The 18,008-nt window shown below is 41.3% G+C and overlaps 2 protein-coding genes across 2 annotated transcripts; both read right to left on the bottom strand.

Annotated features, from left to right (window-relative positions):
• Positions 1 to 2,368: 2,368 nt before the first annotated feature.
• bcl7bb (BAF chromatin remodeling complex subunit BCL7B b) lies at positions 2,369 to 9,555 on the bottom strand. The gene is made up of 6 exons (XM_017701944.2): positions 9,387 to 9,555; positions 8,041 to 8,116; positions 7,858 to 7,960; positions 7,486 to 7,656; positions 5,553 to 5,632; positions 2,369 to 3,515 (listed from the first exon to the last, which is right to left on the bottom strand). The coding sequence occupies exons 1-6, from the start codon at positions 9,476 to 9,478 to the stop codon at positions 3,444 to 3,446; spliced, it is 594 nt and encodes a 197-aa protein (XP_017557433.1). The 5' UTR covers positions 9,479 to 9,555; the 3' UTR covers positions 2,369 to 3,443.
• A 4,062-nt stretch (positions 9,556 to 13,617) lies between these two features.
• On the bottom strand, positions 13,618 to 17,928 carry tsen34 (TSEN34 tRNA splicing endonuclease subunit). The gene is made up of 4 exons (XM_017701943.2): positions 17,205 to 17,928; positions 15,774 to 15,909; positions 14,614 to 14,895; positions 13,618 to 13,887 (listed from the first exon to the last, which is right to left on the bottom strand). Exons 1-4 carry the CDS (start codon positions 17,553 to 17,555, stop codon positions 13,682 to 13,684), a joined length of 975 nt encoding a protein of 324 aa, XP_017557432.1. The 5' UTR covers positions 17,556 to 17,928; the 3' UTR covers positions 13,618 to 13,681.
• Positions 17,929 to 18,008: the final 80 nt, after the last annotated feature.

Here is an 18,008-nt window from a genome sequence, read left to right as displayed (position 1 = left end):
TTTAAACCTCAGATACCAGGTCTGGTTTGCTCTTTGTTACTGGATGATGTTGTATCATCATGCTTAGATCAAAAAACCTTAAGAAAGAAAGTTGTAGATGCCTATGAGTCTGGGAAGGGGTTTAAGAAGATGTCCAAAATGTTGGAAATCAGTCATTTCACTGCCTGAAAGAGCATCTACAAGTGCAGCGGGTTTAAAACCACTGCAGACCTGCCCAGGCCAGGCCAAATTTAACCTGAGAGCAGACTGTGAGATGCTAAAAGTCGCTAAGGAGTCGCTTCATCACAGTATGTGCAGATTTCAGCAACTTGCAGTCATAGAACTCACTGTGAATTCTCTTTCACACCAGTGATTAAGGAGAATCTGAGACCATCTGTCAAACAGCTGAGGCTGAAGAAGTGGACCTTCTAAAAAGATAATGATTCCAAACAAATAAGTAAAACCACAAAGGAATGGCTCGAAAGGAAGAAATGGAGGGTTACGGAATGGCCTGGTCAAAGTCCAGATCTGAATCCCATTGAAATGCTGGGGGAGAGTGTTTAAAACAAACTGCACATGCTAGAAACCCCTCAAGCATTGCACAGTTGAAAGAATTCTGCATGGAGGAACAGGCAAATCTTTCTCCCAGTGGATGTCAGAAACTGGTGGACAGTTACAGGAAATGGCTACATGGTTCTGCCAAAGGGGGCAGTACCAGTTACTGAAGCGAGGGGTCTACTTACCATTTCAAGACAAAATGACACCAATTATTATTTTTTTAAATACATGATTGCAAAGTCAAAGTTCCATAGTAACACTTATCTGTGCATAATGGTTAACTGTCCACATGTCAGAAAAAGAGAAGCATGACTGTAGGTGCTGAAAACCTTGTTTTCTTCAATAAATTTGATTGATCATTGCACTGTGTGTATAACTAGGGAGAAAACACTTTAATGCAAATGTTGAGAAGTCGCTCCAAGAACAAGGTGCTTATGCCACTTTGGATTAGGTGTAGGCTGCTCTGCCAATACCATTAACATGTATAGTAGCTCAAAAGGAAGTCCTTATGAGTCTTAACTTTAAAAATCAGAAAATCTGGATGTTTTTGCTCACTTGTAAGAAAACTAGGGTCACATGTCACTACTGAGCCAAACCAGAGCTACAATCAGTTATGTAATAATAGTTTATCAGTCAGCGGCTGTAATATACATCTCTGCATTAAAGAGTTTGTAGATTCTTCTGAAGTCAAAGATATTAATACGTAGTTTCTGCCCCATAGTAAGAGCTTCCACTCATCTAGGAAGGCTTTCCACCAGATGCTGGAACATTGCTGTGAGGATTTGATTGCATTCAGCCAGGAGAATTAGTGAGGTCAGGCACTGAAGTTCTGGTTCACACATGCCACTCCAACTTCCCAAAGGAACTGGATGGTACTTCACTTTAACCAAAAACTATTCAGCCAAACCAGAGCCAGAGCCAAATATCAAAAAGGTTGATCACTTTACTAACCCTCAGGTCATGATTAGAGCAAAGAAAACGATGTACGACTGGAGGATCAGTCAGGACCCCCATGGACCCTCACAGAGCAGGTACTATTTGGGTGGTGGGTCATTCTCAGTACTGCAGTAACACTGTCGTCTCTGACTTTACATCTACAAGGTGGACTGACAAGGTAGGAGTGTCTAATAGAGTGGACAGTGAGTGGACACAGTGTTTAAAACTTTAGCAGCACTGCTGTGTCTGATCCGCTTGTACCAGCACAACACACCCTAACACACCACCACCACGTCAGAGTTACTGCGTGTTGAGAGCACTAGCTGGGTTGGTGGTAAAGACTTAGGAATGAGAGAATGAAAAGAAAAATGACCCAACACAGCAATGGGCAAAGTATAATGCACCAACACAACTATACCTGAATAAACAGAAGGTATCTTAGAGCTTATTATAAACAAAACAGTCGTTTGGGAAAATAGAAGCTTTCCATTGCAGCTAGTGCACCCAAATAGCCACACAGTGGCGCTATTGTACAGCTGATGCAGCCTCAATTTTCCAAGCAACAGCATGACTTGAACTTGTCTTGACCTACCAGTTATTATTTGCAATCTGTACTAAATGGTGGTAATAATAACAACAGTGATGGTCTTCATGTGTTTGAAGATCTATCTAATACCAAGGCATTTATCAGGCATGATAAAATGGACAATGTGTAGAAACAAGGAGGTGGTCATAATGTTATTTCTGATCGGTGTATTTTTGTATAATAAAATATATTTTAATTTCTAGAACAAGTTATGTGACGTTTTATGAAGAATTTATGAAGTTGCATTTCATTATTGCTTTACTACCACAGTAACAGCTAGATATTTGAAAGATTATATGCACACTGAAATCTAAAAGTATGGATAGCCCACATTTTTTATTTTTTATGGCAAAATATTCTTACCAAGGTATCGTAAATACCATCATATTTACAGTTAAAAGGAAAAATCAAGGAATATGAAATGTGAAATCCTTCATAGTTGATGTGCAGGTCTGCAATTCACAAACTTGATTAGCTTTACATGTATAAATAAAGCCCCAATCAGGAACTGCTGCAACTGCAAAAAAAAAAAAAAACATTGATAGTGTTAAACGACTGTATGTCAGTCTCAGTATGTATGGAACTTGTCCTGTGAACTACAATGAGCTCACATTTCCACTGACTGTTTAGCTCAGCTCAACCTTTAATACACTAACATGCAGTTTTGACCATTCCTGACTGGGGCGTAAGAAACTGTCCCTCGCAGCATGCAGTAATACACATCCATAAAGCAAAGACAGTAAAAAAAAAAAAAAGATATTCTGCAGAAACACTGAATTAAAAAAGGTGAAATAAACTAGATTTTCAAAAGGACTTAAAACATATCGCTGCTGTCGGAACAAAACCTCATCTCCATTTTTCAGTTTTTGACACAATTTGAAAGTGCCTGTTGTCCTTCACATTGTGTTTAAACTTCTTGAGTAATGGACCAAAAGAAATGGTCCAACATTACTCTGGTTCCTTTGACTTACATCAAAAATAAAGTAAGTTTTTTTCTTCTCCTGTAAAGTTACCATTTCGGAGATACAAGGTTTTCTTCTGACGACAGCGATATGCATTAAGCCACGATACACCATAACTGCATTTAGGTTCCCTCTCAGTTTCATTTGAACTGTATTTACAAAATATAATACTAATGGCTTTTTTTCAAGTAATTCAAATATTTAGTGGGAGAAATATCAAATCTTGTGGATATCAAAACGGCTTCCCAAGCATTTCACAGCTTGTGCCTTGCAGTCTTCTGAAGTTGTGAAGTTGCTGTTTTTCTGTCAGCTGCAAATTTTACAGAATACCATCTCTATGAGATGATACTAGTCCAAGTGGACAACAGGGCTGCCCTCTTCAGTTCAGTGGGCACAGGTGACCGGAACTTATCATGGTGCCACTAACTTAGACCGGACTTTTCTTCTGTGCAAACTCTTTTCAACGGTGGAGCGACCGCCACTTCCTCGTCCTCCTGTGAAAGCAATAAATTAAATGCTTAAATCAAAACCCATAGGATCATGTGAAAAAGTTTGAGCACTCCTGGTAAAATTACATTCTGTTCATGAAAATAATTTAACACATCCTCTACAGCAGGGGTGTCCAGGCCTGGTCCTGGAAATCCACCACCGGATCCAGCACAACTGGCTCTGACATGCAGATGCCCCTGAAATCTTCATTACGTGGATCAGGTGTGTTTGGTTAGGGTTTGAGCTCAACTCTACAGCAGGTGTTTCAAATCCAACCACTAAAAGGGCCATATAAAAAAAAACTCCAAACAAATCTGCGGCCGGAGGACACGGATGTTTTTATTTCATTTTTAATTAACGTTTTGATATAATACAAACTGACCACTATTTATTCAAAATACACCAAGTTGTCAGGTCCAAAATATAGGCACTGGCAGTAGAGCATGAAATATTACTGGGATGTTGGTCTTTTAAACCTACCTATTTGCTTAAACTAAACACCTGGCATCTTTTCTGCGTTGCACATTAATAAACAAAATTTAAATAAATTTCTGAGCTGCTGAGCTGACGTTAAATATTCATGTAGGTTGAACAGTAGCTGAAATGCAGCGAGTCTGTTTGGTGATATCATTGGGATAATTGTGTAGAATTATGTAGAATTAAGGTGTAACCGCTGTCCTAGAGATTGTTGTTGGGGTAGAAGAGTCAGAGCACACATTGCGTTGCAGCGCATGCCAGGGAATACAGTGCAGCACACTGTGAAGCACTCTAATATTAATAGCTAATTAAAATACTTTGCGGCCGGATAGGATTGCGTCGTGGGCCTGATCTGACCCACGGGCTTTGTGTTTGACACACAGGCTTTACAGAGTGGACGGTCTCCTGGACCAGGTCTGGAACGAACTTAAATGTTGCAATTTCTGCTCATTTTAGTGCACAATTTATAATTTACCTGCTGAATTTAACATGTTAAAAAATACAGCATTACATGTACAAAAATATGCCGTAACCTTTGCACAAGCCACATGTTTTAAGCAAATAAACAGTAACTGTGCATAAAAATGTGCAGAAGTGTGTTCTCTGTAAAATAGAAAAAAAAAAGAAAGGCCCGTCCACATGTGGTGATGTCATAGCATCAAGTTTGTGATTAATTGAAAAACTTCAATTTAAGCACCTCCCCTGTTGACCCAGGGCATCTCACTCTGTAGTAGGACATACATTAACTTAATGTCACTTAGAAAATCAACAAAACGGGCTTTGGGCTTTGATCAGGAGTGCCCAAACTTTTGCATAAAACTATGTAATAACCAGTAATAGTCTAATTTCCTATGTAATATCCAATCTACAATACACTTGATAAAAAAAGTATCAATTGCTGTTAATGATGCTACTCTGACAAGCTTTTAAGCCCACCATACCAAGGTCCAATCCCATTTCTTCTTTTTCCCCTTGCCCCTTGTTTTCAAGTGTCACCCTAACCTTTTGAAACGGAGTTACAGGGTAGTGGTTGAAATCTAAAAAAAAGACTTCTTTATCAGGCAACAACACTCCATTTGGAGTCTCTGAAAAATGTCCGTTTGAAGGGTCATGTAGCCCCAACACTTTGCCCTACCCCTCTATCACAACAAAAATTGTGACACCCTACACCTAGATGTGAATGCACAAAACAGAGGGCTAAGGGCTCAGTGGTAGGGCCGAGGGGTGAAATGGGATTGGGCCCAAGTATAGAGTCTTTAATGACAATGGTGGATTATGAGGGATTAACTCTATTATTTTAAAGCAATATATTCACAATTTCAGAAAGAAGAGTCTTCAGTATGTTTGAATGCTGCTTACAAAATATTATATTCTATTAGCAGCTTTATAGCACTGAAAGGATACGGACAGAGGCTAAACCCTCTTGACCAACAGACCACAGTCAAAAAGTGGGAACTCTTATCAAATAGCAAGCCATACAGAAGACAGTGGAAGTTAAAGAGCAGCACTGCAACTTTACTTAAGGGGTTTAAAGAAGGGACTGTTGGGAAGTTGCTGTACATTACCTGAGCAGAAAGGGGCAGCAAATCCTCTTTTATCAAAGTTGGGGGCTCATCTGTAACTTCACTGCTGGTCATTGATGGCTCTGTGTGCAGAGTTTGATGGAATGGTTTTTAGATGATTGTTTTATAGATTCATATAAGAAGAAGGTGTAACATGTTATTATGCTTTATTAAAAAGGCTAGTACGTAACTGAAGCTAAATGTGTAACATTAAATGATAATGAGTTAAATTAATAAGGATCCTGTGTCGCCTAAGGTGGAAATGAAATATAATAATTGCTAATTGACAAGAACATGATAACTCATACGCTACGTTCAGGTTACAAGCCTCATTGTTCAACTCTGATTTTTTGCTCAAATCGATCTCTCTGACTCGATGGTTCCGTTTTTTTTAGGTGACTCAAATCTGTCATTAATGTGAATGAACCAGCATCCTGAAATGACCCTCATGATCACATCCTACTGAGTAACGTCACGTGAATCAATCACGTGCATCATCAGCACAAACTAACGAGCAGAACGAGCTTCGCTGAGAAGATAATTAAACTCAGATCAGCTCTCAGCTTCATTATTAGAGGGAGACGAAGGAGAAAAAGGTGAAATGAGCTGCTTTCTCGTCGTTTACAGGCTTTAACGTCTGTTTGGTGCTGCTGCCATGGTAACGCTGAATGATGGTAAGGCACAGTGGAGAAAAGGCACATGAATTCCGATCTGAGCGTCACATTAAGGTCACATGGCCACGAATCAGATGCGTATCCAATCTAGGACCATACATGAAAGTGGCCTAGGTCGGATTTGTATCCATGGTCACTGTTCTATTACTTTGTCTGTAAAGCATTTGGAGCTGCTAAGAAAAGTGCAATAAAGTTAATCATTATTATGATAGCACCAAGACATTGGCTCTATCCAAAACCTCTTCCTATTATAACACACATACAATACTGATGCAACAGAACACGGGAGTGTGTTAACATGAAATAACATCATGTCTGTGATTTGTAAATCATCATGCTAAGGTGCATAGTGTGCAGAGGTCGCCAACTTTCTGCAGAGTCAATCGCTACAGACCTCCAAACTTCATGTGCCCTTAAGATGAGCACAAGAACAGCATAGAGAGCTTCATGGAATGGGTTTCCATGGCCGAGCAGCTGCATCCAAGCCTTACAACACCAAGCGCAATGCAAAGTGTCAAATGCAGTGGCATAAAGCACCGACACTGGACAGTGGAGACTTGCTGTCTGTAGTGATGACTGGGTTGGGTGGTTGACAGGAGAACGGTACTTGTCTGACTGCATTGTGCCAAGTGTAAAGTTTGGTGGAGGGGAGATTATGGCATGGGGTTGTTTTTCAGGAATTGGGCTCAGGCCCCTATTTCCAGTGAAAGGAACTCTTAATGCTTCAGAAGAACAAGAGATTTGACAATTTCATGCTCCCAACTTTGTGGGAACAGTTTGGGGATGGTCCCTTCCTGTTCCAACACGACTGTGCACCAGTGCACGAAGCAAGGTCTATTCAGACTACAAGTTTGGCGAATGGTACTGGGTTCATTTCTGTCTGATTCCAGGTTATTTAGCTGTTCTTCTGTAACAGCTGCCAACTGAAAAGCTGCTCAGGGATGATGACAGTTTGGGAATTTAGTGTAGTATCATCTTTAGAGTTTGACCAAATTGGCTGTCGGTCAAATGTGATCTTAAAAGTATCCATTTTCTATTTGAGGCAAAGTAAGAAGTAAAAACATTCAAATGGCTTGAGCGTCTCCTACAGCTGTGAAAGTCGTTGCTTAGCAACGTCGTCTCAGCAAAGTGAAACAGTGTCTGTGAAAAAAACGTGATGTTATGGCGAAATAACAGCAGTTAGAACTCTGCTCAACCAATCAGCTTTCCTGGCTGGAACTAATGGTCATATACTACCTAATGCTTTTCTAATGGTAGTTTACCTTCCATGGTCTCCTGTCCCAGAGTGGGCGGCTGGGAGTCCTCTGTGCGGAAGTAAGGGGTGTGAGAAGGGCTGACGGCACCGCTGGCATGCGGACTAGAGTTACTGCTGCTGTCCACTTTATTATTGGGCTGATAGGCATCCGATAAGAAGCTCTGGTTACTGTTGTCGTCTGTTGAGCAAAATTAATTAGTGAAAAGAATGAAATGAGTAATTGGGAAGGATTACCAAGAATGATTTAGAGTTTTTTTTTTCAGCAGAAAGGTCACAATATTCACCATTACCTTACATTTTATGTGGCTTTGCAGTGACATTTAAAATGGCATCAACATTCAGGAGGTGCTTCACCGAAGCATAACCCCAAGTTAATTACCCTGGAAATCCAGTAGGACTGAGCGAGCGTTCTCCAGCACCACGTCTGTAGGAAATCCTTTCAGTTCCCTCACTGCCCCAGCAGAGCCTTTTGTCTTAAATATCTGAAATACAGAGAGATGGAAGATCAACTTGCAAATGTGTTCAGAGATCTCCTTTAACACATCAACTTTAGTGCTCAAACCTGTTTGGTCTCTGTTACAGGGACCCACTTGAAGATCCTTAAGGACGTGTCCCCTACAGTGACCCATTTCTTCTCCCTACAGGAAGAAATGAAAAATTACATACATTTAGTATATTTAGATTATAATACATTACAATACACTGTCCTGATGCTTAAAAAGTATTTCTAACCATTTCTATGTAGCCAAATAACTGAATCTACAGGGACTGTGTTGTCATAGTTCACATCAGTGGCATAACTACTGAGAGCGCATGGTGTAGGAGGGCCTGTGGTGATTGGCTTTTGGCTTTTTAGCTTTGTGATCAGTGTTTTTGTGCCCCTCATATAGACGCGGACAAAACTGTTCACCCAGGACTCATAGAAAGATCCAATTTCTTAACACAGCTCACCAATTACCTTCCATTAACAGCACATAGACAACCTACTTATCTCCTTCATTACATTTATGGCATTTATCTGGCTTATCCAGAGCGACTTACAATTTGATCATTTTACATAGGTAAGCCAAGGCGGTGTTAGGAGTCTTGCCCAAGGACTGGGTGTTTACCCAGGTAGGGATAGAACCTCTGTCTACAGTGTAGAAGGCAGAGGTGTTAACCACTACGCTACCCAACCACTACCTCCCTCTTATTATCAATCAATCAACCTTTATTCAATCTCAGAAAACACTGAGGGCTAATACAGAGCAAGGGATTGATCATGTGTAAGAACATATCAAATAATAAAAGTAAATGTAATAAATCACAAAGAGCAATAATTAATCTTTTAGCACTTTCACCTTTGATACTTCAGTACATCTGAAGGCAAATACGTTTGTACTTTTACTCAAATGGAGATCTAAAGGGAGGAACCTCTACTTTTACTGGAGTAATATTGTACCTTGGGTATCTCTACTTTACCTCAAGCAACCTAACATGGTTTGTGCACTTCTTCCACCACTGGAATAGTGCACACGTGTGCAAATCAGCACGCGGTAGTGGAACTGAAATAAATGTGGGTTAATAAGTGTTGTGAATACTAAACGGTGTAACAGTGTAAACTGTCTATGAGTGCTGTGTAGTAACGTTATTCCAGTTATGCAGACTAAACCGCCAGTATCACGAAGTTAGACTCCACTGCAGCCCCTCAACTGAAACGTGCCTTCAGTGCTGACATTTCTAAGTCACACCCCCACACTGGTAGACGTTCCAAACTCCTGATTGGTCATCTCACCGCCGGCGACCTGCCACTCAAGGCTTGGTCCCGCCCCCGCCGCACCGGAGTCAGTGTTTTCGTAACTAGCTGGCTGGCTATCGCTTACAGACAGAAACTTAGCCGTCTTGGTGGTGTTTTAGCGCACAGCTTACCATCTGCGGACCCTTTCGATGGCCGCCATCACTTTTTTGATATCATCCTTTGCCCGGCTCCTGGTCTCCGCTCGCACTGACCGTCCCGACATGTTGTTTTTATGAGTTTGTCAAGATGTCCCTCTTTTCTCTCCACACTGCTCTGCCTGCCGCCCGCTCTCCCCGCGAACTTCTCAAGTCTCGCGAGGGTTTGTGATCAGCTACGCGATCAGTGTCAGTTTTCTTTCTTAACTTTTTTCTTTATTTTTATGTTTTTATTTTATTTTGTTTTTTTCACTAGCATTTTTGTCCTCGAACCGAATACGAATTTATATCATTGACTGGTATGAAAAAAAACGTATAAAGTGAACTTACACCAATTAGCCATAGCGTTAGCAAGCCACCCCCTTGTTTCTTGTTCTATAATAACTGAGAGAGGCCTCCCCACTCTTTAGTCAGGTTTCGGTATGTTTAAACAAGTTAGGGTTCAGTGATCTTAGTGAGGTAAAATAGGTGGACTTTTACTAATTGGTGGGAGTGTCTGGATACTATTTGACTGTCCATCCACCCACCTACCTATAGCCATCTACCCTTATATATCCATTCCATCCGTCAATCCATCCATCAGGCATAACATTCTTTGTTTCTATGCTCACTGTCCATTTTATCAGCTCCACTTACTATATAGGTGCACTTTGTAGTTCTACAGTTACAGACTGTAGTCTATCTGTTTCTCTGATACTTTATTAGCCCCCTTTTACCCTGTTCTTCAGTGGTCATGCAGGACCCCCACAGGAGGGGTATTTTTTGGGTGGTGGATCATTCTCAGCACTGCAGTGATACTGATGCGGTGGTGCTGTTCGCTCTCTTGGACACCCCTATCTTGTTGGTCCACATTGCAGATGCAAAGGCAGAGGCAGAGGCAGTAGCTCATCTGTGAACCTATGGGGAAAAAATAAAATGCAAGAAAAAAGTACAATAAAGGACCCTTAATGCCCTTGATTCTGAAGAAAGGTTAGATCAGCAGGTGTCTACAAACTTTTGGACATGTGGTGGACACCAGTGTAGAGTGCTGAGCTGAAAAACACAGTATTTGTTTTTCCTCTCTGGATCAAATACCCAACTCTTTACGTCAGGGACCAAAGTAAGGCTACAGACCCAAGGTTTGCTTGCAAGGATGATGACTTGGCGCACCAGAACGTTACCCCAACCTCTCCACTCAGTAACCCAATGAGAGCGCAAATGTTTTTTTGTGACTTGTTATTTTTTTAATTTGATTGATCAAATATTTTGCTTACCAATGAATCAGCAAAAGTTATAGTGTTACACAGTATCCTAGTTAATTTGACTGCAAAGTTCTGGGGATAAGTATGTTATTTGATAATATTAATTAAAAATATACAGCAGTGGACAGTAACTAAGTAAATGTAATTCATTACTGTACTTAAGTAGTTTTTTTGTGTATCTGTACTTTACTGAATTTCCATTTTGGGTGACTTTTTACTTTCACTCCACTACATTTCAAAGTTAAATAAACTATACTGGCAAAAGTATTGGCTCATCTGTCTTCACATGCATATGAACCTGAGTGGCATCCAATTTTTAATCCATTGGGTTTAATACGATGTCGGCCCACCCTTTGCAGCTATAACAGCTTTAAACTCTTTTGTGAAGGCTTTCCAGAAGCTTGAGGAGTGTGTTTATGGGAATTTTTGACCATTCTTCCAGAAGCACATTTGTGAGGACAGACACTGATGGTGGACGAGAAGGCCTGGCTCACAATCTCTGCTGCTATTCATCCCAAAGGTGTTCTATCGGGTTGAGGACAGGATTCTGTGCAGGCCAGTCAAGTTCTTCCACACCAAACTCGATCATCCACGTCTTCATGGGCCTTGCTTTGTGCACTGGTGCACAGTCATGTTGGAACAGGAAGGGGCCATCCCCAAACTGTTCCCACAAAGTTGGGAGCATGAAATTGTCCAAAATCTCTTGGTCTGCTGAAGCATTAAGAGTTCCTTTCACTGGAACTAAGGGGCTGAGCCCAACTCCTGAAAAACAACCCCACACCATAATTTACACTTGGCACAATGCAATCAGACAAGTATCGTTCTCCTGGTAAACGCGAAACCCAGACTAGTCCATCTGATTGCCAGATGGATAAGCATGAATTGTCAGTCCAAAGAACACGTCTCCACTGCTCAGAGTCCAGTGGTGACACTTTACACCACTGCATTTGACGCTTTGCATTGCACTTGGTGATGTAAGGCTTGGATGCCCATTCCATGAAGCTCTCTATGTACTGTCATCTGAAAGCCACAAGAAGTTTGGAGATATGTAGTGATTGACTCTCCAGAAAGTTGCTGACCTCTGCACACTATGCACCTAAGCATCTGCTGACCCCACTCTGTCATTTTACGTGGCCTACCACTTTGTGGCTGAGTTGCTGTTGTTCCCAATTGCTTCCACTTTGTTATAATACCACTGACAGTTGACTGTGGAATATTTAGTAGTGAAGAAATTTCACGATTGGACTTGTTGCACAGTCGGCATCCTATCACAGTACCACACTAGAATTCACTGAGCTCCTGAGAGTGACCCATTCTTGGAATTCAATGGTTTGGATGAGTGAGTGAATATTTTTGACAATATAGTATATCTTACTTTTTACTCCACTACATATTGAGAAATCTGTCGTTCTTTTTGGTTTCTGTGTGTATAAAAACGTAACATGTTGGAAGAAGCACAAATCAAGAACACCAGTCAAGGCACAGCAGTCACTTTGTTTAGAGCTTGTTTTGACCTTTTGGACATACAGACCCAGTGCAGCACACGGTTCCGCATCAGTGCAGCAACATGACATTTTGGGAGAGTCTATTCAACATAATTGATGAACTAACCTAACTTTGTGTAAATAGAGCACAATATAGAAATATGTCCACATATGCAGTCGTGATTGACGCTGCTTTTTTCTGAATTTATACAAACACTTTCATTTTATAGTAAATTAGTTTGGGCTGGTTTATGTTTATGAACAGAGACCTACAGATGCAATATAGTAAAGGAAGCTCATCTGTGAATCTGTGTTTAAAGTTTTTATTAAACCTGTAACGAAGTTGCAAATAAATCTTAAACTGAAACTTTGCTTGTGTGTAAAAGTGATTTCAGAGCCACTCGGTTCTCCCTGATGGAAACTGTTTGCCTTCAGTGTTTTGTGCTTATGATAATTTTAATGCACATCAGTGTCACTAATTAATGACGTTCTATTAAAAGACTGGTTTAACAAGAGAGACACTGGAGGATTTTCACCTACAATGAGTTACTGAAGCGAGAGTCTTGTACAAAAATGATAACAGGACATCAGAGCCATAATTAATCTTTTAGTACTTTTAATTTTGATACTTAAGTACATTTGAAGGCAAATACTTTTGTACTTCTACTCAAGTGGAGGTCTAAAGGGGGGAACTTCTACTTTTACTGGAGTAATATTTTACCTTGGGTATCTCTACTTTAACTCAAGTACATGATTTGTGTACTTCGTCCACCACTGGAAAAATAAGAGTCAAATGTTATTCCACTGGTGGAATGGGCACTAGAGGCCTGAAGAAAGAGGTTTAAGACTGAAAACAAACTGCTTCGTATGTAAGGAAATGGTTGAAGTATTTAAAGAATAGACCATTCATCAACATCATGATGTTGTACACAGGCTCCAAATTCTCCCAAAAACTGACAACACAAAAATGACAAGCTAACTTGCTGCTTTGTCTTTTTGCCCCACCACAAACATTAACTTTAACCCTCTAAGTAACGTTTTTATTATTACTGCTACTGCTAGCAAACCTGCCCAAAGAGACAATTAGTAAGCCTTTTTTGAGTTATAGTAGAGCCAGTAAAACACTGAAGGAAATGAAATCTGCTCATTTACATGCAAGGCATTTGGCAGATGCTCTTATCCAGAGGCACTTACGCTTTGATCATTTTACACACGTAGGTGTAGGTAGTGTTGGGGGTCTTGCCCAAGGACTCTTATTGGTATAGTGTAGGGTGATTACCCAGGTGGGGCACTGAACCCCAGTCTACAGCATAGAAGGCAGAGGTATTACCCACTACAGTTTACCAACCAAGCACTCTACAAGCAAAGAAAGATTAAAGAAGTAACAGATTTTATTTCTTAATAAACATTTAAATATCTACACTGGCACAGCCCAGCAATTGATTCAGTCACAAAAGACAAGCTGACTCCTTTTTTGGGTTGAATTTAATAGTTTTATTAATATGAACTGAGCTTGCAGGATGGGGTGAATGGCTGAAAGGCTCTGCTATACCATTCCACTCCACTGAAGAGAAGAATATACAACCTCCCCCTCCACTTCACCATCACTGAGATCTCGTGGGGAGCAAAGCAGCACCGTTTTCTTCACATTGGAACCCAGCCGTGCTATAGCAAGAATATCGCAGAGCGGTGACTGTTCATCCATAGACAGGCACAACGCAATGAAGTGGGAATGGAAACGGAGTGGATCACCTGATGGAAAACAGCAAAATAATTAGTTACAATGATTAACACTTTTCACCAGTCATATCAAAACCTCAAAACTCCCTGCTTCTTTTATATTTTCACAGCATTTTATACTGAAATTGTAATTTGGGTGCGATTTTCAAATCGGAAAAGAGCTGCAATTTGATTATAGCCTATATGCTGATCAAGCATAACTTTATGACCACCTCTGTTTCTATGCTCATTGTCCATCTGTTTCTCTGATACTTTGTTAGCCCCCTTTTACTCTGTTCTTCAGTAGTCAGGACCCCCATGGACCCTGACAGAGCAGGTACTATTTGGGTGGTGGATCCTGTGACCACTGATGAAGGAGTAGAGGATGACCAACACAAACTGCGCAGCAGCAGATGAGCTATTGTCTCCGACTTTACATCTATAAGGTGGACCAACAAGGTACGAGTGACTAATAGAGTGGACACTGAGTGGACAGTGTTTAAAAACTTTAAAATAATGTAAAGATATTTTATTCCAAGCATATCTGGAGCTTTTCTATTGATCCAATCATCATGAAATCTTCACACAATATAAGGGGCAGCCGCTTTACTCAAATGATGTAGAAAAATGAAAACTAGGGAAAAAATCAGATACCTAATTTGGATGCCAATGATTATATAAAACTAAGTAAATCATTTATTAATCAATGTCTACAGACACTGTCAAAATGACATGAAACTCCATCCATCTCAAACTAACCTGGATACACCAGATAGTCTCCCCCAAACTTCCCCGCTGAAGTTAGGTAGAAACCCTTCCTCCTCAGGTCCCTGTACACCCGGAACCTTGTCTCCGAGCGCTCGTCTCTGGGCATTGGCCAATCAGTAGACAGGAAGCTGAATTCTTCAGGGCAGTGACCAAAGCCAGCGCGGGCAGTGCAGAGCTGGACTGCCATGGCAGAACGGGGGAAACAAAAGTTTTTCTCCAGGGAGCTGAGACGCTCTCTCACTGCCTGCTCTGTGCCCCCATTACCCGAGTGATCTGTGCAACACGACACAGAAGAGAGTTCACCTTCGCATCATAGCACCTGAGAGAGTTTCAGATCATTACCTTACACACTGGAATGAACTTTCATAGCCTCCCTAAACTGGAAAACTGGAATAATCAATCTTTTCATTAGTAGATCTAAAAATAATCAACATTTGAACTGAAAAACATAAAATTACTGTCGGAACAATTTTTCCAGAAAAATCACTTGAATGAATGAATAAATTAATGAATAGTTTTGGACAGGTGCATTCATTATGAAATTTTCAACTAGGGCAAATGTTTTCAAATGATATTAAAAAGTAAAAAACATTATCAGTGACAACTAAAAGGGCAAAGACTAAATATCCCTTGATTTTGCTTCTAAAAATACAGGGTGATTCAGAAAGATTCACCTGATTCTAAATGATTTATTTCACTTGTAAATCATTACAGAACAATGCAGTAAACTGTAAATGGTTTAAACGAGCATAAAGTTAATGTAATTTCAGTACGAACCTCCTACAGCTGTACAGATAACATCAAATTCATCCCATACTCGACTGAGCATGTCGGGTGTCACTGCACTCACAGCTCTTTCAGCTCAATTTAGGAGATCATTGTTGAGAATCCTTAATGTACCCCCACAAAAAGAGTCACACACGGTGAGATCTGGTGATGCTGGTGACCTTTTTCTTGGAATAGTTGGTACCAATGATGAATGTTCTGAGCTGTTGGAGGTTCACTGCCAGACTGATGGTCAGAAACTCTATGACCCCCTCTTACAATGGGATTGTGATTGGTTCCTAGACGCCTAACGGCTGTAAAAAATATTGCGCTTTGAAATCGGGTGAATCTTTTCAAATCACCCTGTACTTGAGACCGTCACTCACCATTCTGTTCCTCATTCATTACTCTCTGCAGTACTGCCTTCTTGTCCTCTAGGGCCAGATGGCACTGCTCCTCATAACTGCGCTCTAGTCTGGCCTGGTACACCTGAACAGCCTTCAAACGGCTTCCTTCATTTTTCTATGAAAAAAGAGCAACATTAACACTCATTCCACTCTATGAAGCCCAACACTCAAACACTTGTGAAAGAAACTTGTCTAAACAAACATGTAAGTGACAGTGCCATTTGGATACCATGTGATCCCCTGGCTGATAGGTGTCCTGAGCAGCAAATGGCAAGAACTAAGGAAGGCTGAGAGAAGGTGGAGGAAATCTCAGCTCGACTCTGACATTCACTCCTACCAATCTCTCCTTTCCAAGTTCTCACACAAAGTTACCGCTGCAAAGTCATCTTTCTACAGAGGGAAACTGGAAGCATCAGCATCTGATCCACGCAAGCTCTTCAGCATTTTCTCCTCTCTCCTCAACGCTCCTCCTCCCTCTGCACCCTCTTCTCTCACCCCTGATGATTTTGTCACCTTCTTTAAGGAGAACGTTGATAGAATCCACAGTCTGTCCCTTTGTCCCCACTCCGTCCACTAGACCTTCTCCTCTTGTTCTCAACCCCTTAAACGGTTTCTCTTTTTCCACAGATGCTGTCCTTCAACTGATCAAATCCAGTAACCCAACCACCTGCCCACTGGATCCCAGTCCATCTGCATTGTTCCAGTCAATCTCCAAAGACGTACTGCCCTTCATCACTTTTCTCATTAACAAGTCCTTGTTGTCAGGTGACGTTCCATCACGTTTCATGACTGCAAGTGTACTTACCATCCTGAAGAAACCCATGCTTGACAGCCCTGATGTCAACTACAGACTGGTATCACTCTTTTCTTTCCTTTCAAAAATTCTTCAACGTGCAGTCTATAATCAACCGTCTCTCTTTCTCACACAGAACCAGCTCCAGGACACCAACCAGTCTTGCTTCAAACCAGCACACTCAACAGAAACTGCTCTTATAGCAGTGACCGAGACGCTCCAGTCAGCAAGTATACAAGTTTCTCATACTTCTGAGTTGCTCTCACAAAGAGATCCTATCTGAATTATGAAGACTTATTTATGAGTATTTATGACTTGGCATCTCATAATTACGACTTACCATCTCCTAATTATGACTTACTATCTCATAATAACGAAAGTACTTATGATGAGATATTAAGTCATGATTATGAGAAACTTTACTATTATGAAACAAGGTGTAATTATTTGAGATAGCAAGTCGAGATACCAAGTCTACTTAGGAAAGTTTTCTCGTTATTATGACTTACTAAATGGCTATTTTTTCTCGGGCTGCCACAGAATCCAGAAAAGTAAAGAGTATTACTGGATATCTGTGTTGGTACTGGGATATTACCCTGGTCAAAAACAGAAGTCACCTGGTTGTCTTTATGTTGAACAGCAGCAGCTCTCCGTCTCTCCAGCAGCAGACAGGCTTCCTCCTGAAGGACCTCCAGCGGTCTACCTAACCGCACATTCTGCCTCGGCTGCCTGGCCAGACAGCCCACCAGCGCCCCAACCACGCCGTCCTCCTCCCTGGCTCTCTTAATGTCGCCCGCTCTCCAGAGGAAAGGCGCGCCTCCGCAAAAGCTGATGCTGATACGGCGCTCCGTGTCCGGGTCCCGGTCACTCTCAGTCCGAGCGCCGTCCTCTTCCCTCCTCTCCGCAGCTGCGTTTCCATTCCGTAGCGTTTCTACGCCACGTTCTCCAGCGCGGTTCTCCCGGTCCATCACATCGCTTGCAGTTTACCATCGGTGCTTCAGCACGAATGTGGCCTCACCATCCCGGTGTTTGCAGATAATGCAAACGCAAATTCAATAAATCGCCACAACCCCAGTCATTAAGTCACTTTTGCTTTGGTTGAATTGGACCACATGGCCAGCCAGAGCAGCTTCAGCTGCCTGGGTGTGCTAAGCTAATTCACTCCAGCTAAGTGCTGCTACTGGCCTTCCACTTCAGCCTGAAACCAACTGAAATGAATTTTAAAATGTTTTCTTTAATGATAAATAATCTGTTAAAGGCCAAGTAGGACTTTTATATCTTCACTTCAGCGCACTGCTTTAGCAAGGCCGCTTCCTTCCCCCGCGTGTGTTTACACCCGCGTCACTGCACGACACGTGACTCGTGTCCGGCGTGTCACCCGAAAGGTTCTCGGCTCCGTTGTGTAACTTGTAAACTTTTAA

The sequence above is a fragment of the Pygocentrus nattereri genome, chromosome 7 (genome assembly GCF_015220715.1).
Source record: "Pygocentrus nattereri isolate fPygNat1 chromosome 7, fPygNat1.pri, whole genome shotgun sequence".
NCBI classification, from domain to species: Eukaryota; Metazoa; Chordata; class Actinopteri; order Characiformes; family Serrasalmidae; genus Pygocentrus; species Pygocentrus nattereri.
Note: the sequence above shows the minus strand (reverse complement) of the source record. Positions and strands in the feature narration are given on the sequence as shown.